The 21,432-nt window shown below is 45.0% G+C and overlaps 2 protein-coding genes across 6 annotated transcripts in view; one reads left to right on the plus strand and one right to left on the minus strand.

Annotated features, from left to right (window-relative positions):
• Positions 1-71: 71 nt before the first annotated feature.
• On the plus strand, positions 72-11,913 carry LOC114856117 (elongation factor 1-alpha 1). The gene is made up of 8 exons (XM_029151806.2): positions 72-228; positions 5,937-6,097; positions 9,597-9,776; positions 9,850-10,146; positions 10,387-10,537; positions 10,615-10,871; positions 10,945-11,179; positions 11,273-11,913. The coding sequence occupies exons 2-8, from the start codon at positions 5,954-5,956 to the stop codon at positions 11,395-11,397; spliced, it is 1,389 nt and encodes a 462-aa protein (XP_029007639.1). The 5' UTR covers positions 72-228; positions 5,937-5,953; the 3' UTR covers positions 11,398-11,913.
• A 91-nt stretch (positions 11,914-12,004) lies between these two features.
• kcnq5b (potassium voltage-gated channel, KQT-like subfamily, member 5b) overlaps positions 12,005-21,432 on the minus strand; it is a 69,069-nt gene continuing 59,641 nt past the window's right edge. Inside the window, exons 10-15 of one of the 5 annotated variants that reach the window (XM_029151044.3) lie at positions 19,941-20,164; positions 19,017-19,122; positions 18,151-18,282; positions 17,799-17,909; positions 16,937-17,063; positions 12,005-16,833 (exon numbers count right to left, since the gene is read on the minus strand). In XM_029151044.3, coding sequence (XP_029006877.1) covers positions 15,547-16,833; positions 16,937-17,063; positions 17,799-17,909; positions 18,151-18,282; positions 19,017-19,122; positions 19,941-20,164 — 1,987 coding nt within the window. In that variant the 3' untranslated portion in view covers positions 12,005-15,546. Of the gene's footprint in view, positions 16,834-16,936; positions 17,064-17,798; positions 17,910-18,150; positions 18,283-19,016; positions 19,126-19,940; positions 20,165-21,432 lie in introns of all 5 variants that reach the window. The other 4 variants (XM_029150962.3, XM_029151208.3, XM_029151123.3 and 1 more) reach the window with 4 other exon arrangements.

Genomic DNA, 21,432 nt, shown 5'->3' on the forward strand with positions numbered 1-21,432 from the left:
AATAATTACGTAATGCATTATATTGAAGCATGTCCTCCCTGTGACGTGACTTTTCTCTATGTAGTAGCATCTCGCCCTCTAGCGGCCAGGTCTTGTAACTTCAGCAAATGACGCCTTTGACGCCAGCGGACTCAGCGGTATTTGTGTGCGTCTGTCGGTGCAGCGCTGCAGGCAGCATCTCGCGGCATCGCAGGGGACCACTGAACGCACCTCCGAAGCCAAGCTACAGTAAGAAAAGAGCATGTTTTTCAACTTACACAAATACGTACCCAGGGCGCGTGCTGGGATTAGAGTCTCGGGGACTTGATGATGCTGTGTGCTGTTATGTAAGGGCATTATGCTAAGACTCGACACTGATAGTTTCATCTCCGGGTAATTTGATCAAGGCGAGTAGAGCCAAAAAGTCACGGAGGTGTGGTTTGGCTTCATGAACTAGGCCTTGATGGCGCAGTTTTTAGCACACAAATACTTAATTTTTCCTGCATCAATAACAGTCTGTCTGTCACCATCCAGCTGTTAGAGCTGCGTAGCCAGCTGCGAGGGGGATGCTGAGACACCCAGACGTCTGTAAAACGCCCCAGCTCCGCAGTCACTGCTGCCTGCGGCATAACGTTGAACATCGCTTAATCCCACCACACGCCAACCACTGTTATTGCAGTGATGAGGATTTAAGATGTCAATCAATGCAACGACTAGTCTGTCGCTTTGTCACTTTAACTTTGAACTGCATACGACTCAGTCGTTATGACGACGCAATCTGTCCAGGTTAGCGTTAAGTCAACGCGTGCGCGCGTGCATGTGTGCGCGTGTCAGCCTAAAAGACTGACGCAACAATTAATCGGTGCATAGTCAGTAATTTAGCAGGAGGGAAGGTTTGCTCGTGATCAGAGCAACTTATTAAATATCTCAGTATTTTATTTTATAGATATTGCATTATAGTGTAGCGGCCCGGGGAGGTTCACTGAGGCTCATAGGAATTAAGTAATTAAGTTTGGTGGAATTAACTTAGTCAGTGTTCATGTGTGTTATTAATGTGTTCTTTAATGTGTTCTTTGTTTTTTCTTGAGCAGCGAGAGTGCATGTGTAATTGACTCTCAGGGCTCAGTGGTACTTTCTGGGTGGATTGTGAATGGGGGGGGGGGGGGGGGGGGGGGGGCTTTGCACTCTGTGAGAGGTACCACCCCAAAGAGATGGTACCTGTTTCTTCTGTTGCCCATGATGATATCAGTGGTCATGTGGTGTGGGGGATAGAGATATTGTCAGCACACACACTTAGCCTAGCCTAACTTGTCCTTACCTGCATTTGACGTGTTTAGCAAGGCCGCGATATTGGTGTCAGAAGTGGGATCTCGGACTCATTGTTGCCACATCATGAAGCGAGAACCAGCAGAGCCTGAGCAACAGATCCATAACCTGGACGGAAGCCGGTACAAGCGAAGCAAGCTGGAAGCATGAGTAAACAATCACCTTGATGGCACGAGCGCACGTCGCCTGCACCCTGCTTCAGTGAGCCTGGCCACTACACCACTGACCTTTAAGGCAGAGCCAACTGAACAGCTCGCACCCCAGCCAAGCTGCCCCGCTGCAACAGCTTAAAACCACTCAAACCATTCCTTGCACCACCAACCTGGCAGCCTTCTAAAGGGGTTGGAGCCCAGAAAAAATGCACCTAGCTTTGGCATTAGAGGGAGCTGCCCTTCACGTGCTGCTCGATCTCTCCCCCGAGTAACATCGGAACCTGTCTGCAATGACAGCGGCATTGGAGCGGTGGTTTGAAAAGCGAGTCTCAGCTGAGTAAAACTAAGAGCTGCTGGAATCTTGGCATCGCGGTGATGGATAACACATGGGGACCTTCACTGCAGATGTGCAGGTCTTCACATGGCAAGGCTACCCAACCTTCCCGCCTTCATGCCATCCTCCAAGGGGTAACCCTGGGGGCGGTGCTACGAGAGGCGGAAAGTGTGGAGGAGCTGGCAAGCAGCCAACGTAGACAATGAAGGGGAGCCAAAAACTGAACCAGCAGTTAGTCCTCAGCAGACTTTGTAGCCACTGTCATAGAGTGAAGAGTGAGTACAGACCCAGAAAAAGTGGTAGCAGTGGCACAGTGGCCACAACCAGCTAACATTAATGAGCTGCCTGGACTCTTACTACCTTAGGTTCATTAGAGACTTTGCCCATGTGGCCGCGCCCCTCTACCGATTGACACACAAGGAACGGCGGTTTGACTGAGGACTGCACGGATGCATTCCAACGTCTCAAAGTTGCATTGAATGAGGCTTCTATCTCAGCTTATCCTGACCCTGAACAGCCCTTTGTGTTGGACACTGATGCCAGCAGCGTGGGAGTTGGAGCTTTGTTGTCTCATCCTGGAGAGAGCAAGAGTGAGTGGCTTTTTACAGCTGTACAGTAGGTTCAGCAAACCAGAATGGAACTACTGTGTGACCAGGTGCAAGCTGCTGGCAGTGGTTTTGGCAGTGAGGAACTTCGACATACCTGCTTGTCACACTCAGGACTGACCACACCTCTCTCGCCTGGCTGTTCAGCTTTTCTCAGCCAGAGCATCAGGTGGCCAGGTGGATTGAGGTGGTTCAGGAGTACGACTTATCCATTTGGCACCGACCAGGGCAGCAGCACACTAACGCTGATGCCCTCTCCCACTGCAGATGGCAGGAGGAGTTATGGGCCGTCAGCAGCGGTAATAGCTGTGTCAATTCCAGGCAAGCAGAGTGACAAAGCAGAACTGTTCCCACCAGAACAGAGAGACCAAGGAGTGACCTGAATGAGTGCTTGGAGTGGTTCGTGCTGGCCACTTCGGGAATGTAAAGACAGTGAGGCCACTGCTAAAGCACTTCTACTGGCCATGCTGCCAACGGGATGTGGAACTGCACTGTGCAACATCTGCACCGCAAACAAGGGACCCACACAGCGGTCTTGTGGTCCCCTGCAACAGTACCTGGTGGGGGCACCCATGGAGAGGGTCGGTGTGGATGTACTGGGCCCTGTAACTGCTGTGTCCTTGTGGCCATGGACTACTTCACTAAGTGGCCCGAGGCATATGCAGTGCGAGACCAGAACGCCACCATGACTGTGAAGCACCTGGTGGAGGGGATGTTTGCAAGTAATGGGTTCCCCAGCGAGCTCCACAGTGATCAGGACAGGAACTTTGACAGATGGTTGTTCACTGAGTGTGAAGAGGTCTGGGGGTGAAGAAGATTCGAACTACGCCACTTCATCCCCAAAGTGATGGTCTGTTCGAGCAATTCAACCAGACATTGGCCACACAGCTTGCTACACTGACCAGTTGATGCAGGTGTCCAGCCAGTGCACGCTTGCATTGTTGATGTTCAGCTAGATGCTTAGGACCGCAGTAGACCTGGTGATTGCTGCTGCGCCCAAGAAGGAGATTGAAGCTGGACTATGTGCTGTAGTACAGACTAGAGGAAGTACATCATCTAGCAGTTGAAGCTTAACGAGGAGAGGCAGTCAAGCAAAAGAGGGCTTGTGATGCACAAGCTCATAGCCCTGTTTTTGCTCTGGGAGACAGATTGTGGGTCTACTGCCCCGTGAGAAGGCAAGGTGTTTCGACCAAGGTTATGAGCCTTTTGCAAGGACCCAGAGAGAATGGAATGTACAGAGTTCACTTACTGGGTCGAGATCAGAGGATGGTGCTCCATAGAGACAGACTGGCATCTTATCTGCTGCACAGGCTGACAGGGGCAGTTATTTTCCCGACTCCAGGGAGGAGTCACCACAAAGAGACAGTCTCTTTCCCTTTCTTATGATGCCCATGGAGATATCTAGGGTAGTGCAGTGTAGGGGACACAGATATTTTCAGCACAGCTAGCTATAGCTTTACAGTAACATAGGTTAGCTGCAACAGTTAGTCATTTAGCTAAGCCTAGCTTAGCTTGAGCTCCTTACTGTTACTGCACTTGACGTGTCCAGCAGGGCCACCACAATACGATGACCTTTATGTGACAGAGCAGTCATTGACTTCACATTAAGTAGGAAAAGAATAAAAATTAGCAAATGGGGCATCTTGTTGATTATAACATTGTAAAAACTTGTCAAATGTGGATGTTGAAAAGCTGGGGTAATTAAAATAAAATGTCAAATGATTATTGAACAAAAACAGCAAAACAGGACAAGATACCAAAGAAAAATTGCAGCCTCTCAGCAAACTGCTTCCCACTCTTCTACTTTATTTCTCAGTTCACCTAGATGACAGGTACCACCTGCTCAGGTAAGAATGGGTGAACTGCACAAGCACAAAACAGGTGACTCATTTACTTGGAGCTTAACATCAGAATGGCAAGAAAAAAGGGCTGCATCTCCATCACCTGACGGGAAATGTGACCGTTGGAGACTTTCATTTGATGGAGCTGCTGCAGACCCCTGAGATCAATCAGAAGATTCTTTCTTCCCTGAAGATAATATTTAAACGTTTCCAAAGCCCATTTTATAGCCAGACATCCTACCCCCACCTCCAAAGTATTTTTGACCCACAGTAGCATCGTAGGGTGTTGGATACTGGCTCCTTTCCCCTTAAACACACCAAACTTTACCATAACCATCCCCATCCTGCTCAGATTGAACCAGATCAGGCATACTGTAGCTAACGTTAGCATGCACAAAACACCATTTCTCTTTGCTTCTTCCCCTGTATTTTTTAATATGGCTGCCTTTTACACAAAAATAATCCATCCAGTAAACCTTTATCTGTTCTTCTCATACTATTTTCTGTGGATTTTCCTGTAAATATTATATTCTTAACTCTTCTTCCTTGATCACCATGAATAGGAAAGCAGACTTACCCCTGGCTGAATATGGGTGGTTGCCCTTCTCTTGTTTTTTGGTCCACATCTGATTGCCTCTACCAGCCTCTACCAGCTTCGCAGCTTTCTGGCCTGTCTGGCCTGAAGTTATACTCTTTTACCCAAACTCTCACATGAGGAGACAGAAGATGATGATCGATTTTATACTTTGAGATTTACGTGATGAATGTGATGATTCCACTGCATGCTTTGCTCTAATTTCCCATCTTAAAAATGTCCAGTTTTGGCCCTCTAACGTTTGTGCGTGGCCTTCTGCACACTCCTGCTGTTGTAATGTCTTTGATGCTTGACCTTTTTAATGCAATGAATAGTCCATCACTTGTTTTATTCTCCAGTACCAGGCATTATCACAACACATTCAGTCCAGGCATTAAGTCAGCGCTAAGAGTGACAATTTTTCTTGATATTATGCAGAAGGGCCTGGGTTAAATTCCTGGGCCTTTCTGTGTGGAGTTTGCATGTTATCCTCGTGTTGGGGTTGTGGGGTTGTGGGTTCTCTCCAGGCTTCATTGGCTTCTTGTTGAGAGTGTACTTCGCCTCTCGTCTGTAGATAGATGGGATAATCTCCCACGACCCCGCCCAGGCAACATGCGGTAGAAGATGGATGGATAGTGTTGTGGTTACTGTATGTTTACTTGTTAAAACAACATTTGAAGTGGCACTTCATCAGTTTTCAGGTTGTTTGGCTTTAGTTTGGCAGCTACTGTATGTTTACATGAATGGTATTAAAAAGACCTGTTTTTATCTATACAACGACTCACAGTGTAGGGTATAAAAGCTTAGGACCTTAAAATGAACAAGCAAATAAAGGCTGACTTTCAGGTGGTGTCGAGTGTCAATATGCAAACTATACTGTACCGTTGCTTGTACTTTATCTCACAAACTGTGATAAGATAATCAACAGACACTTGCCTGTGTACTTTATTTTGCTCATTTAATGACATAGATTCTCAAGCAAACAAACATTTCTGATGAACAGATGTTGGCCGAAACCAGTATAGATTGAAAGACAGTGTGAACGTCCAGACTACAGAGATGTGTTTTTTCTTGTCTCATTGACTGTCTTATTGTATTTCTTGCTGTAATCTCTTTCGCTTCCAGGGGAAGAATAGTGAGCTATGGGGAAGGAGAAGCTCCACATAAACATTGTGGTAATAGGACATGTCGATTCAGGCAAGTCCACCACCACTGGCCACCTCATTTACAAGTGTGGAGGCATTGACAAGAGGACAATTGAGAAGTTTGAGAAAGAAGCCGCTGAGGTTTGACTCTTTTTGCTTACTTACTTTGACTTACTTTTCTACTGTTATTGCACTTTAGTATTTTTCCCAAAATGAATCTAGCCACAGTGGTTGCAAGCTAGTGACTTCTGTGCCAGTCCCAAGCCTGGATAAATAGAGAGGGTTGTGTCAGGGAGGGCATCCGTTGCAAAACTTGCCAAAAAAAAAACATGTGAATTGTCCACAAGAATTCCATACCAGCTCAGTCGAGGCACGGGTTAATAATGACCACCACCGATGCTGTTAACCTTCAGGGTGCCAGTGGAAATTGGACTACTGTTGGTCGAAAAAGGAGAGGAGGCAGAAGGGTTTGTGGTCAGAGTGAAAAGAGGAAAGGCAGAAGCATAGATCTGAATAGGGACAACTAATGTTGAAAAACCATGAGGGAGAGAAGGAAGGTAGATGTACTGTGTGTGCAGGAGATGAGGTGGAAGGGCAGCAAAGCACGTAGTATTGGAGGAGGATATAATCTGTTCCACCATGGTGTAGATAGGAAGAGAAACGGGGTAGGAGTGATCCTGATGGGGAAGTTTGTGAACAGTGTTCTAGCAGTGAAAAGAGTCTCAGACAGGGTGATGAGCCTGAAGCTTGAAATTGAAGCAGTGATGGTGAATGTAGTGAGTGGGTGTGCTCCTCAAGTTGGCTGTGAGTTAGAAGAGAAGGAGAGATTTTGGAGTGAGTTAGAATAGGTCATAGAGAGTATTGCCAGAGTAGAGAGGGTAGTGGTTGGAGCAGACTTTAATGGGAATGTTGGTTAGAGGAACAAAGGTGATGAGGAGAGGATTTGGTGTAAAGAAAAGGAACCTAGAAGGACAGATGTTGGTGGACTTTGTTAAGAAGATGGAAGTGACTGTAGTCAAGACTTACTTCCAGAAGAGAGAGAAACACAGAGTGACACACAAGAATGGAGGTAGGAGCATGCAGGTGGACTACATCCTATGTAGATGAGGTCATGACTGAAAGTGGTGGTAGGAGAGAAAGCAACCAGACAGCATTGCATGGTGGTGTGTAAGATGACTCTGGTGGTCAGGAAGCAGAAGAAAGGAAAGACAGAAAAGATTGGTGGAAACTGAAGAATAAAGAAACCTGTGAGGAATTCAGGCAGAAGCTGGGGCAGGCTCTGGGTGGTCAGGAAGAGCTTCCAGATAACTGGAAATGTACAGCAGAGGTTATCAGGGAAATGGGTAGGAAGGTGCTGGGTTTGTCCTTTTGATGGAGGAAGGACGATAAAGACACTTGGTGGTGGAATGAGGAAGTACAGGACTGCATCCAGAGGAAGAGGTTGGTTAAAAGAAAGTGGGATGTAGAAAGGACTGAGGAAAGTAGACAGGAGTACAAGAAGCGCAGTGCAGAGTGAAGAGGGAGGTGGCAAAGGCCAAACAGAAAGCTTACGATGAGCTGTATGACAGGTTAGACATGAAGGAAGGACAGAAGGACTTGTACAGGCTATCCAGACAGAGATAGAGATGGGAAGGATGTGCAACAGATACGGGTGATTAAGGACAGAGACAGAAAGGTGCTAACGACCCAGGAGGTGTGTGTGCAGAGGAATGTAGGAGAAGCGTTCTGGTGCCAATCTTTAAGGACAAGGGGGAAACGCAGAACTGCAGCAACTACAGACGAATAAAGTTGATGAGCCACACAATGAAGCTGTGGGAAAGAGTAGTGGAGGCCAGGTTTAGGAAGAAGGTGGAGATTTGTGAGCAGCAGTATGGTTTCATGCCCATAAGAGCACCACTGATGCCATGTCTGCTCTGAGAATGTTGATGGAGAGGGAGCTGCATTGTGTCTATGTGGATTTAGATAAGGCATATGACATGGTGTCGAGGGAGGAACTGTGGTACTGGATGAGGTTGACTGAAATGGCAGAGAAGTACGTCAGAGTAGTCCAGAACATGTATGAGAGGAGTATGACGGTGGTGAGATGCGCTGTACGTCAGACAGAGCAGTTCAAGGTGGAGGTGGGACGACACAAAGGATCAGCTTTGAGTCCCTTCTTGTTTGCTGTGCTGATGGACAGGCTACAGACGTGGTCAGACTGGAATCTCCCTGGACAATGATGTTTGCGGATGACATTGTGATTTGCAGTGAGAGTAAAGAGCAGGTGGAGAAACAGCTGGAGAAGTGGAGGTTTGCTCTGGAAAGAAGAGGCCTGAAAGTCAGTCATAGTAAGACAGAATACATGTGTCTTGTAAAATCAAGGTAGAACAGTGAGTCTACAGGGGCTGAGGTGAAGAAGGTGCAGGAGTTTAAAAGCAGTCCCTCAGAGAAGTCCATTGGACACTTTTCATAAAGTTCCCACAGCGCAGTCGATTGACTAGCTTGCTGTAGCTGAAAATTGGTGAACAGCTGCTTTTTTTTGTTGTTGGATTGTGAGTGATTGAAATGTACTCACTCACTTTGCATTATTATTTCCATATGTGTTTTATCAACACACCAGCGCATTCATGCTGCTGCTTCCATGTTTTCCTCCCAGATTCAGATTCAGTTTTTTAATGTGTGTGGTTTGTTGTGTTACATGCCTTTTATTATTTGCATTTGTGTAAAAATGTTTTTTTTTTTTTTGCATTTTTGTCAATAAATCTCCCAAAAGAAAAAAACTTGTGCGTTGATGTCTCTCTAAGATGGCAAAGTCAAACACTGTTTCGCATGTGGTGCTCCAGTAACGGCCCTGTATGGGTAACAAAAGCAGCTGTTCACACCTGAGTTAAGATGTCATTTGGGCAAGCTAGTGCTTGGGGTCAACCGTTCAGTGTGATGGCGAGTGTGGATAAGAGGTGAAGAGGCGAGTGGAGACAGGAGGCAGAGATGGAGGCAGCAGAGATGAAGATGCTGAGGTTCTTCTTAGGAGTGACGAGGTTGGACAGAATGAGGAACAAGCTCATCAGAGGGACTGCTCACGTTGCCTGTGTTAGCAACAAAGTCAGAGAGGCCAGAATGAGATGGTTTGGACATGTGCAGCGGAGGGATGGTGAATATATTAGTAGAAGGATGTTAGAGATGGAGCTGCCAGGTAAGAAAACAAGAGGACGACCAAGGAGGAGATTTAAGGATGTGCTGACAGAGGACATGACGCCCAGTATAGGGATAGATGCACAAGGATGATTTGCTGTGGTGACCCCTGATGGGAAAAGCCGAAAGAGAAAGAAGTATTTTTCCTAAATTGGAAGGTTTATTTATGATTTAGTTACATTTATTTGCAGTTATGGTACTTTTGAAGACTTGTGGGAAGCTTGGTGTCTTAATGGTAGTGGTGTTGGTGTGGGGAGCGGTAGGTCCCAGATTTAAACCCCCACTAGTGTCCTTAAGTAAGACACTTTGCACTAGCTTCCCGAGTGCCTTCCATGGGAGCCCACTGCAGTAGACAAATTTTGTTGTTACATTGTATGTCATAATGACCAATAAACCATGTGTCAAAGATAAAAATGATTTAAAGCTAAAGTTGCATATTTTATTACACTTTCTTCCTTAAATGTGCTAGATGGGAAAGGGTTCTTTCAAATATGCCTGGGTTCTGGACAAACTGAAGGCCGAGCGTGAACGTGGGATCACTATTGATATTTCTTTGTGGAAGTTTGAGACCAGCAAGTACTACGTCACCATCATCGATGCTCCAGGACACAGGGACTTCATAAAGAACATGATTACTGGCACTTCTCAGGTAGGCGGAAAGGTTATATATAAATATAGAGAGACAAATATTCTGAAGCACTCTCTGTCCTCACCCCTCCCAGGCCGACTGTGCTGTGCTAATCGTGGCTGCGGGTGTCGGAGAGTTTGAAGCAGGAATCTCAAAGAACGGGCAGACTCGTGAGCACGCCCTTCTTGCCTACACCCTGGGAGTGAAGCAGCTAATTGTGGGCGTCAACAAGATGGATTCCACGGAACCCAACTACAGCCAGAAGCGCTACGAGGAGATTGTGAAGGAAGTCAGCACTTACATCAAGAAGATTGGCTACAACCCCGACACGGTGGCATTTGTGCCCATCTCTGGCTGGAACGGAGACAACATGCTGGAAGCCAGCCCCAACGTGAGCCTGAGCCTGAATGACTAAAACCTCTTTGTCCTCATTTATAAATTTTTTTACATGCACTTCTTTCGAAGCCTTCTTTGTAGAAGTTAAAGTTTTTGCAGATTTCAAATGATCAATGTGATATTTAAGATATTTTTGTCTAGTACTAGTACTACTAGTCAGTAGTACTAGTAATAGTACTAGTAGTGGGCATGAGCTGCTGTAGAGGTCAAACTCTGAGCTTTTCTCCCTCCACAGATGACATGGTTCAAGGGTTGGAAGATCAACCGCAAAGATGGCAATGCCTCAGGTACCACGTTGCTGGAGGCCCTGGATGCTATTCAACCTCCTACACGCCCCACAGACAAGCCCCTCCGCCTGCCTCTGCAGGACGTTTATAAGATTGGAGGTAAGGGCGCTGTTGGTGTCTTAGTGTAATTTGTTCCCGGGCTATTCATGAAGCTCATGTTTTTTTCTGTTTGTCAGGCATTGGTACCGTGCCAGTAGGCCGAGTTGAGACAGGGATCCTAAAACCCGGCATGGTGGTGACGTTCGCCCCCGTCAACGTGACCACCGAGGTAAAGTCAGTGGAGATGCACCATGAGGCCCTGACTGAAGCGCTGCCTGGCGACAACGTGGGCTTCAACGTCAAAAACGTGTCCGTGAAGGACATCCGCCGAGGCAACGTGGCTGGAGACAGCAGGAGCGACCCGCCCCAGGAGGCGGCCAGCTTCACCTCGCAGGTCTGCACACAGGAGTTGCTCGCTTTAAATTGCGGCCATGTCTGCGACCTTACCCGCTTCTGTTTTTCCGCAGGTGATTATCCTGAATCACCCCGGTCAGATCAGCGCCGGCTACGCCCCAGTGTTGGACTGCCACACTGCACACATCGCCTGCAAATTTGCAGAGCTCAAGGAAAAGATCGACCGTCGATCTGGCAAAAAACTAGAGGACAACCCCAAGTCTCTGAAGTCTGGAGATGCTGCTATTGTCGACATGATCCCTGGCAAACCCATGTGTGTGGAGAGCTTCTCTGAGTACCCGCCTCTGGGTAGGTCACCTGTCCCGCTCTGGCTGTCTGTTTTGTGGTTGTTTCGCTCAATATTAACCTCTAACCATTGGTTTTCCACAATTCCTCCTTTAGGGAGATTTGCTGTCCGTGACATGCGTCAGACTGTGGCGGTGGGTGTCATTAAAGGCGTGGAGAAGAAAGCCCCGACCAGCGGTAAGGTAACCAAGTCTGCACAGAAGGCACAGAAGGCCAAATGAACGTTGTGCTGGGCTGCTGCCCCAAACGCTCAACGTGGCCGAAGACGCAACAACCCCCTGCCGCTACTGCACAGCATAGTCAGCATCTGGTCTATTATCACAATGCATCGCAAAAGCCGACGAAGGAAAACAATTACCCACCCCGCTGTTAGTGATTAACATGGTGATATGTTGGTTTTATTGTGGCAGAATAATAACTTTGCATTATTACTATTGTTGTGTCCTGTTAAGCTGCTCATTGCACTAGTCAACAAACTTAGCTGCTTACCGCCAGTAATGAGACAAGTCTATCATGCAAATATTGCTCTGTGTTCTAGCGTAGACGAGAATAGCTAGAGGTAGTTTGACTGCTTGCATGTTTCTATTTTCACCTTAGAGGCGTCCGATACTTCATGAGCAATTTGCTTGACTGACTCTGTAGCAGTAGCTCTGTTAAATGTTCCAGTTACTGTTCAGCCGATGCAGCCTAATAACAGTTGTTTGTGAGTTCATGAAAGTAAAGATGTTTAAACAGTGTCCTGGGTTTCATTTTGCCTCAATACTCTCAACGCACTAAAAACCCAGCATCAGTCAGTGACAGTGAAGCAAGAAACGAAGAAACGGAACGTAACAGAATCTCCTTTATTGATGAATAAGAGTAAAAGTTCACTTGCATTTTTATTACATTACAGGCTTCATAAGTCTACCTAAGAGTATTACTAATGTGTAAATATGTGCACATAATTTAAATAAATTAAAAGAAACTCTGCAGGTGGTTAGGACAGTAAAAGCCCAGTAGCAAAATGATCAATTTAAAAAAAACTGTAAAATGCCTTAAGTCAAAGCATTTATGAACACCAAAGACAGTGCAACCATGTCTGTTCACAGGAACCTAATGCACCTTCCACCAAACTAAAATGGGGTTTTTACCACAAAAGCAAGGCACCAATATACTTCAAGTACTGCACATTTCATAGACGTCATATCCGAGCAAAGGGCTTTTTATCTTCCAATGCAATCAGTTTGAACCGTAAATAGATTTGTCCTAACAGCATTCATTCTCAGGTATAAATATGTCTGGATAAGACAACCTCTTCATGCAAAGTATCTTGAAATATCTGAAGGAAAGTAGGATTTGCATCTTGAAAGCAAACTGACTGCATGCCCTCTTCGCTGGTCGTACACATGGGTCCATAGGATTCACTGAGGTAATGCTGGCTGATGGTGATTGTTCACCACTGAGGCTTTGGATTGGCAGTCTCTCCCTGCACCGGCACTCCTTTTGTTGTCCTATACCTTAGAGAGAACTACATGTAAGTGACCTTTTCTTTTCCATTTGATTCTGTACTGTGGAACAGGAATTTGAAATTTCTCAGCAGTCCAAGCAACAGATGTTCTGCTTACACCAGTGATGTAATAAGCAATACATTCTGCAGCGAGTCTATGTTAATACAGCAAAAACACATTTTACTTAATAAAAAGAGGACTAAGCGGCGATGAAATGACACAGAATCATTCCGAGTAAAAACAGGGAGGCAAAACAAACGAACAAACAAACAAACGGTCTGTCTTTTAAAAAAAACAACTGTTGCTGATGTTAAAGACATTCAAAATGTGTTTTAAACCTTGGATGTTACAGTGTAGCTGGAAAACCACCGGACTGCAAAACTCATTGTTTCAGGACTGCCCCTATATATAGTATAGCATCAGTAATATAACATGTCCAGCAATTAAAAGGTTTCAGGGCTAGTGCTGCAGCTTTGCATGTCTTCACCTTAGGTCACAGGCTTCCAATGGTTGAGCTTCCAGCTTTGTCAGAAAACAGAGTTTTTCTAGAAATCTCTTTTAGTAGCATTCAACTTCTTGCTACTCGCTGACATCTATTACTTTCTGCTGAGGTGCCATCTCGGTCTGAAAACAGATGGACATGCTGAGTTTGTGTACATGTCATGTTGTTGTTAGTATTGTATGTATTGTAGTTATTGCAGGCCAGTCCACCCTTCATACAATGACTTCATTGTACTGATGTAATCTAAAGCAAGCAAACTCCACAATGACAGTGACATGATGTTCACTTCGTCATTCAATTCAATCCTCTTGTAGGTTCTTGATTTGGACTGAAGCTAATATATGAAGTCATATCTTACTCCTTAAAAGAAACATGGTCTTAAACTAATCTTTATGTGGTGAGATACTTTCAAAGTATCCAGTGCCAAACAGGCCATCAACTGTCTTCTTCCTTCATTTAAACCTAGTTAGCCATTAGCTGATCTTAAACAGCACAGAGTGTGGTAGCTTCAAAAATGTCTAGTGGCAATTTTACTGGTGTAAATATTACACATTTGTTAAAGGGTGTTTGCACCAGACTGACACTGGTGCCAATAGAGCTGGATACAACCACTAGACAAGCAAGGGGAAAAAGGCAAGTTGTGATATTAGACTCCCTAAATTCCCTTTGTTGTTGTTGTTTTTGGTATAGGCTCAGTCAATAGCCCATCAGTAAATATGATTGTTTTTGCTTACAGTAGCTTGTAATGCTTAGGCAACTACTGTACTTGAGTACTGGATCCATGCTAAACATATGAGTTTTTAGTGGGTTTGATAAAATTGCTTAAAACATGCGTATTTAATTGAACTACTATCTAAATACCATGGATAATAGTAAATGAAATAAATGACTTATGGTCCAGGAGCTAAACATGCACATATGCTGTAATGGCCCTTTAAAGTGTTTGTGGACATTGATTATCATAAAACAATGATTTGTACGGATATAAAGATTAACAGCATTTTTAAAAGGTTAACCAGAGATAAAATGCATGAGAAATAATGCATGTATACACCAAATAGTACAGTACTGAGCAACTTGTCCTTCATTGCTTACACACACTTTTACAAGTATTGGGTGACACTACCTTCATATTTCATAATCTTAGTACGCTGATAATGTGGAGTCAAATTTACCACACAGAAATTCTAACAATCGTTTTCATTCAAGTACTTAAGTAAACTTAAAATTTTCTGGTAAACTATTTACAAACTTTTATTTATTCTACCTTTCATTCATTTCATTTATTTGCATCCCATCCCAACTGTCAATCAAGAGAAATTCACCCTGTACAGGTGTATACTGTATACACGTATAGAGACAGGCACTCAACATAAACATTCTTAAACTCCTCCACAACCACAAATCTCCTGTTAAAAGACCAACCAATATAGTCGTACACAAAAATCACACTGCCGCTCAACAGATTCGGCTTGTTTCGACCACAAACTCTGTTTATGTTGTTTTTTTAAGTTAAAACCTGCAGTCAGGTTGTTTGGAGAACCTACTGTAAGTTAACTTGTACACATGTGAGAGTGTGTCAACACATTTACCATTAAAATATAAGTAAAAAATATATATATTTGCAAAAACATTATGCAAATATATTCTAAACAAAAATGACTAAGGTAAAATTAGTAAAATGTAAGTTATATTTCGTACCAATAACGTAAAGTTTGCTCACAGGAAACTACTTTCAGTTCCTTTTTGTTTCTTTACTTCCCAGCAGGCACACAACCGACCTTCAACCGACCTTCAACGTTAAAATATGGTTGAAATAATGTCAGCAAAATACTTTTCAATTAACGTTAAAACATTGTCAGTTGTTTTTCTGACGTTGATGTAACGACGTCTGAACGTAAAATCAACGTAGAATGAATGAATGAGCCCCATTAACGTTGATTCACCTTTCAAAATCAACACATAATCCAATGGTCATTCAACAATAATATGACGTTACTGCTACTGTTTGGAAATTATAAACAAGCTACAAATTACAATTTAGGTAAATTTTACTCCACATTTCTTTCAGTGTTCTTGCCCAGTCCCACAGTCACTTACTGCATTAGCTGTAAGTGTCTGTCTTTCAAAGCCAAACATAGCTGGCTTTGTGTATTGTTTCAAGTTTTAGGAGACTGTGTTCCCCATGTTTAAGCCTTCCACTTTCGTCTCAGATTCATCACCCATTCGGTGGTAGACGAAATGATATCTATCTGTATAAAAATACTGTGATTATCAAATGGAAAAACGTGATGATAAATGAAAAGGACCCCTGGTTACATCCCCGACCACCCACTCCCTTCAAAAACAGGACAAAAACTGGGATGTGCTTGTGGCTGGCTCTATTTTAACCGAACATGTGGCATGTTTGGCAGTTCAACGCTGCTAGCGGAAGGTGACAGAGCGTGGCCACTGGCCAGGCTGAGGTTAGAGCACCGGGATCCTGCTCCTGTTCTGGCCCCTGTCCTCAGGAGCTCCGAAGAGTAGGACTGGACCTCAACAGTTCCCTGTGACAGGAAGTCAAATTCCTGTGTCTCTGTGTCTCTGTCACCAATGAAGAGATCCTCCTCGCCCTGTCCACCTCCACCTCTCCTGATCACACCACTACCACCACCTCCTCCTCCCCTGGGGTCTTGGCCACAGCTATGAAAGCCAATTGGAGAGCCACTGGTTGTACTGGAGCTGTGGGATGACAGCCTATGGCCGTGGTGGGCTTCCGGGAAACTCCCTGGAGCTGCTTGCATTAGGTTTTGCACTGACATGGACTTGCCCATGACTCGGTCCATCTGACTGGGGCGAGAGCAGCAGCCCACAGCTTGTGGAACTAGAGGCTCCATCTCCAGGCTCATGTGTCTCCTCCAGGAGCCTTCGTCCTTGGTGCTCAGCCTGCCGTTGCTGTTGGTGCTCTCCTGAAGCTCCTGCCCCATTCTGCCAAGCCCCAAACCTAGGCAGAGGTCCTTTCTGACACTATTATCCTCCAGCGGTGTCCCTCCATGAAAGTCCTCCATGTCAGTGCATGCTTCCGTGAAAGGTGCTGGCACTAAATTGGTCGGTCCGGTGCTTCGGCTTGAAGGGGGCGGTGGCGGAAGTCTTGCCAGAAGAGGAAATCCTCCATCTCCTGGACCTTCACCTCCTCCACTGCAGACACTATTTGGACTAAGGATCGGTGGAGAGCTCCCCACTGCTTCATCTGTGACACTTTCAGGTGTGTTTGCCTGACCCTGGGTATGATGGTGGTGGGTATGATGAGGATGATGATGATGGTGCGGATGTGATAGTGGCAGCGGGCTGAAAGAGGACGGTGGGAGTCCAGAGGGAGGTGTAGAGGACGACATGTTAAGATTGAGGTTGAGGTCACTGGGAGGTGCCAGGATGAGATGGAGTCCTCCCTGTGAGGGGTGGGAGCTGGTGGAGGAGCGGGACACACAGTTGCCAGACGGAGGCGCTCCACAGCTGCTGACCTGGGTGGAGCAGGATATGTCCCTGGTGAAAACCGAGGAGTGAAAGTCGGTCTGCTCCAGTTCGAACAGGGGGAGAGAGGAGAGTGTGAGGGCTGAGGATGAGCCCTTGCGCAAAACCTGACGATAGATGTCAAGCAGCGAGTCGAGTTTTGACTCAATAGACTGGACCTGTGAGGATAGAAAGGGAAATAGAGCTGTCAAACGTGTACTGGAGGCACGACAGGAGAATTTACTGTTTACTTTAAGGTGAAATATGAAGCAAAACACAGACCTGCCGCTCCACCTTACAAACACGACCCAGCATACTCATGTCCTCCAGTATATCTCCCTCAGACAGCAGCTTCTCTCGGATCTTCTTGTCCAGGGGAATCTGGCCCTTACCAAGGATCTGGTCCACCCTGGAACACACGCACAAACCCAGCACATACAGACACACTAGACATTAATGCCATTTACAACAAACACTGGTCGGTAACTCACAGAAAGGAAAGGGCGCTTAAGCTGTAACAGAATGAAAGACGGCCGTAAACAAACAACCTTTTGGAGAAATAAGGGATAAAACAAGATCCATCAAAGGAGACACACTGACAAGAGTATTCTTCCTAAATATGTGGTTTGTTTAAATATACCAACTCATTTCAAATCTCTTGTGTTTTTTTGTTTAATCTTTTTGAAATTGCATAACTGATGAGGAAAAATGAGGAAATGCAGCTAAAAGATTTTCTCACTATTGTGAAAGAATAAATATTTTGTTAAGAGGTAAAAGGAAAAAAAAGCAATTGCCAAAACAGAGATGGCTCATTTGCTGAACTGTGGTTAGATATAAGTGGTAAAAGTATCATGGACAAGAGCAAGGGTCAGTACACCAAGAGCGAAGGCAGGTGAGCAGAGTTTGGTTAATGTGTGTGTGATAATCAAGCTGCAAACATGTAAAAATCCCCAAAAAAACAAAAAGTATCAATATGTGTTGTTGGTTAATGAAAAGATCCGAATGCAGACACGAGAAGAAAAGCTTCAATTTTATGCCAAACTTTTAGTTTGACTGTTTTCTATGTCAAACCAGCGCCTGAACTGACTGACTGAAGCCAAGTGAATGTATTTGACATGTGGAGGATAGAGGTGCACATTCTGACCCCTGGCTGGAGTTCTTTCTGCCTGGCTGGCTGTAATAGACAGGCAGGGAGGGGGAGGAAAAGGTCTTGGATCTGCTGCTCAGGGTCTGGGGGCCTAATATCATGTCCAGCCTGTGAGGGAAGCAAAAACATGCACACGCGCGCACGCACACACACAATCACACGCATACACATGAACATATGTGTTTAGGCACACGTGCAAAGTACACAGACATACACAATGACAAACACCCATGCAGGTAACACGCACACAGCAAGATACAGGTGATCAGTCACAGTGTGGCCTAACAGCAAAGACAACAGCAAAAATGCTCAGAGATGATATTGTCATGCTTGCTGCCGTCACGCCTACCTGGTCTGCAGGCTCTTGATGCGACACAGCATGTCAAGGTGACCGGCAGAGTATTGCTCAATCACGTCCTTCACGTCGTATGGACGCAGCGTCTCCTTAAACTTCTTCTTGGCAACATGGAACTTCATTATCCTGCACAAACAGTGAGTAAACGATGTATCAGCCACCAGGGGGAGCTCTGGTGCAATCAGGAGATCTGACCTGCAGGCCTTTATTCCTCTTCACAGAAATTACAGTCTGATCACCTGGACACGTTTTAACAATTACTGTCTAAAGTTAGACGTCTGAAGTCATGCACCTGCAGCTTCTCAGGGATAAACGGGATATTCAGACTTCTACAGATTTTAATATATGTGACTATATAATATGGCTAGACTGGACCGGGCTTGAGTGGTTAAAACACCACAGGAGTGCACAAAGTACTACTCATCCTGCAAAATAATGTATATCTAAATTGAATAGGGGCCTTGAAAAGTGTGTTTGAAGGCCCACAACTGTCACCAGTTGTTAAAACCTCAGCCTGATCCTGAGGGCCTTAAACCTAAAGTGCCTGAAATGTCTCGTGCTGTAAATAGGTGCTATATAAATACACTAAATTCAACATACACTCTCAAACACTTAATGAGCTGGAAGGGTTAAACGTTAAACATTTTATAACATTAACATTATACATACAGTATAAGATAATACGAAAAATAAATACAGGATTGCAAATATGTTTCAACAACTCTGGTCAGTCACATAGCTGAGCATGTTTAGTCAGGAAACCTGTTGGACAGGAGAGGGCTGCAATCAGTTTTCAGACCTTTTGCACACGTGTCAGCAGAATAAAGACAGTGTTGGTGGTGCTGTTTCCTTTGCCTCACCTGACAGCTCTAATCACAGTCTTGACTGAGGGCAACAGATCCTCGACCAAGATCTCGCAGTGGCAACCCTTGTCATCGAAGCCATCCTCGGCTGTCACGTTGGAGTCTGCTGCACAGGAGAACACAAGCAAAGAGATGAAGTTTGGGTTTAAAAACAATATCTTGTCTTCCTATAACAAGCCGAAAAGTGGACTCAGGCCGAGCAGTTATGTTCATCACAGTAGCATATTTTCATCCTTGATCTCTATGAATCTGTGTGCTTGACAGAACAAATAGCGAATGCGCTTTTTAACTGTGATGCACGCACAGTGTGACTATGTACGTGATACATATTTGCTCTATTAAAGCTGTCATAGAAGTTTCCCACTAAAAAAACTTTTCACTTCTAATTAAGCCATAATGAAAGTCAAACGTTTCCCAGAATCAGCAGCAGTGGACAAGCATCGCCAGTCATTTTGGTTTCAGTTTGTTTATCGACTTCTCTCCACCAGTGTTCCTCAGCCAGCTGGCTCTGGCACCGCATATGGCTGCTGCAGCTTACCACCCCCACCTTCCATCAACCCATCAGCCCACCCGCAAACACCAACTGGTTGTTACCCAGGAGGGACTGCCAGCCCAGTACTGCTGGGCTAAAGCAAGGGAAGTGCAGACAGCCATTATTTCCTCATCCCTCCGCTCAGCTGTCTTAATTAGTGGGAAAATCTGGTTCTGATGGGTTGGATGACTGGTCCAAACATCACAGTTACAGTAAATTCCCCCGAAATTCACTGCTGGACTTAAAAATAGTACCAATACCAATAATAATAATGCTAAAATATTACAAAATAGTAAATCTGAAAAAGTTTAGTTCAGATGATGCACTTGGTCAAGTATGCAAAAAGAGTAGACCAAACAATGTGTGCGCTAAACGTCCCATCCACTTACTGTCTGTGGTGGAGCGGGACTGGCTCTTAAGGCGGAGTGAAGGTCTGAAGCGCGTGCGGTCATTGAAGCTCCAGCTCTTCTGCACCTTGGCCGGGCTGGTTCCCTCCATCCCAGCATCAGCCACCGGGGAGCGCCGGTCGTTCACTGAAGACGTCTGCCTGTTCTTGATGCTTTGACCTCGCGGGCTTGCCATTCGCACTCGCTCCTTGAAGCTCAGCTTCTGGCTGCGAAGTGGCGTTGGGAGGAAGAGTAGGCCACATGGGAGTTGGAAAGACGCCCAATGACAAATAGACATGTTTCAGAACAACATTGTTATTATGTTCTAGGGCTGTCATCACTCAGAACCTTTTCCACTGTGTGGCAGACAAGATGGAGAATAACCAGCATGCATTGCAGCATGGCAGCATGTGCTTTAGACAAAACGCAAGCTCGGGTTACACATCATGCTGCTTCAGAGTTGTGTTTGTATCGCTTCATGTGACCATTTGACCAAATGTTGCACAAACAGAGAATATTACAGAATCAATTGCTATAAAGTACTCAGCACCTGACAATTTATGCTGCCAGTCCAGAGTCACTCTGTTTTCCATGCAACACAGAACATGTTACAATTTGGTCCTCCGTTGGTTCATTCCTATCTTGGCTGTGATGTCATTTCCTGTTTGTTTTGCATCTGTGTGTCTAATTAGATTTACCTGTTTTTTTCACTTCTTTGTTAGTTCATTTTCAGTTCCTACATGTCATTTTGTTTGCTCTATAAGGTTTGTACATGTATGTACTCCTTCAGTTTATTTGTTTGTAAAGTTTGTTCTACTTGTTTTATTTGTGGTTGGTTTCAGATATTCGATTAAGTGTGTTTGAGCGGTTTCAAGCCTCAGTCAGGCTTAGAATACAGGCTAACTAATTGGCTTCAGGCAAATATTCTGGGTATTTGCTTCTGGAGATACCCAAACCACAGCCCTCCTGACTTACAGTATCTGCTGGTTTGGGAAACACTCAGACCAGGCCCAAAATATATCTTCAGTGTGTCTTTACCACTGGTGTCAACTACTGGGTTCTCAGGTTGTTGCACCACAGATGTTCTGTGCTCACCAGTCAAATTCCACATCTCCATGTTGGAAGAAAGTTGATAACAATTCGCGTTACCAGACCAGTGTACCCTTGATGCATATTTGTGTTTACAGGGACTATACAAAGGACTTCTTTCAAAATCTGATCAAACTAAATATCATCAGTGTAAGGCCTATGGTGCTCTGGGTCTAGTGTATGTAGGACTGAAACAAAGTCAAAGTACATGGAGCCAAATTAGGGCTATAAGTCTGCAACTGAAAGCTAAAGAAATGAAGAAATGTAGTTAGAACTAGATTTACAACAAGAACATTGCTCAGGCAAAGAGCGTGTATTACTGCATCTCCCTTGCAGAGTCATTGGCTTTGTGCTTTCTCAGGCTGCACAGACTCCTGATACACATGCACTGAGAATTATTCAGCAT

The sequence above is a fragment of the Betta splendens genome, chromosome 1 (assembly GCF_900634795.4).
Source record: "Betta splendens chromosome 1, fBetSpl5.4, whole genome shotgun sequence".
Classification (NCBI taxonomy): Eukaryota; Metazoa; Chordata; class Actinopteri; order Anabantiformes; family Osphronemidae; genus Betta; species Betta splendens.

Coding starts and splice junctions, on each gene's coding strand:
- LOC114856117 (XM_029151806.2), top strand. CDS start 5,954: ATGGGGAAGGAGAAGCTCCACATAAACATTGTGGTAATAGGACATGTC. Junction 10,538..10,614: donor GGACGTTTATAAGATTGGAG/GTAAGGGCGCTG, acceptor TCTGTTTGTCAG/GCATTGGTACCGTGCCAGTA. Junction 10,872..10,944: donor CGGCCAGCTTCACCTCGCAG/GTCTGCACACAG, acceptor GTTTTTCCGCAG/GTGATTATCCTGAATCACCC.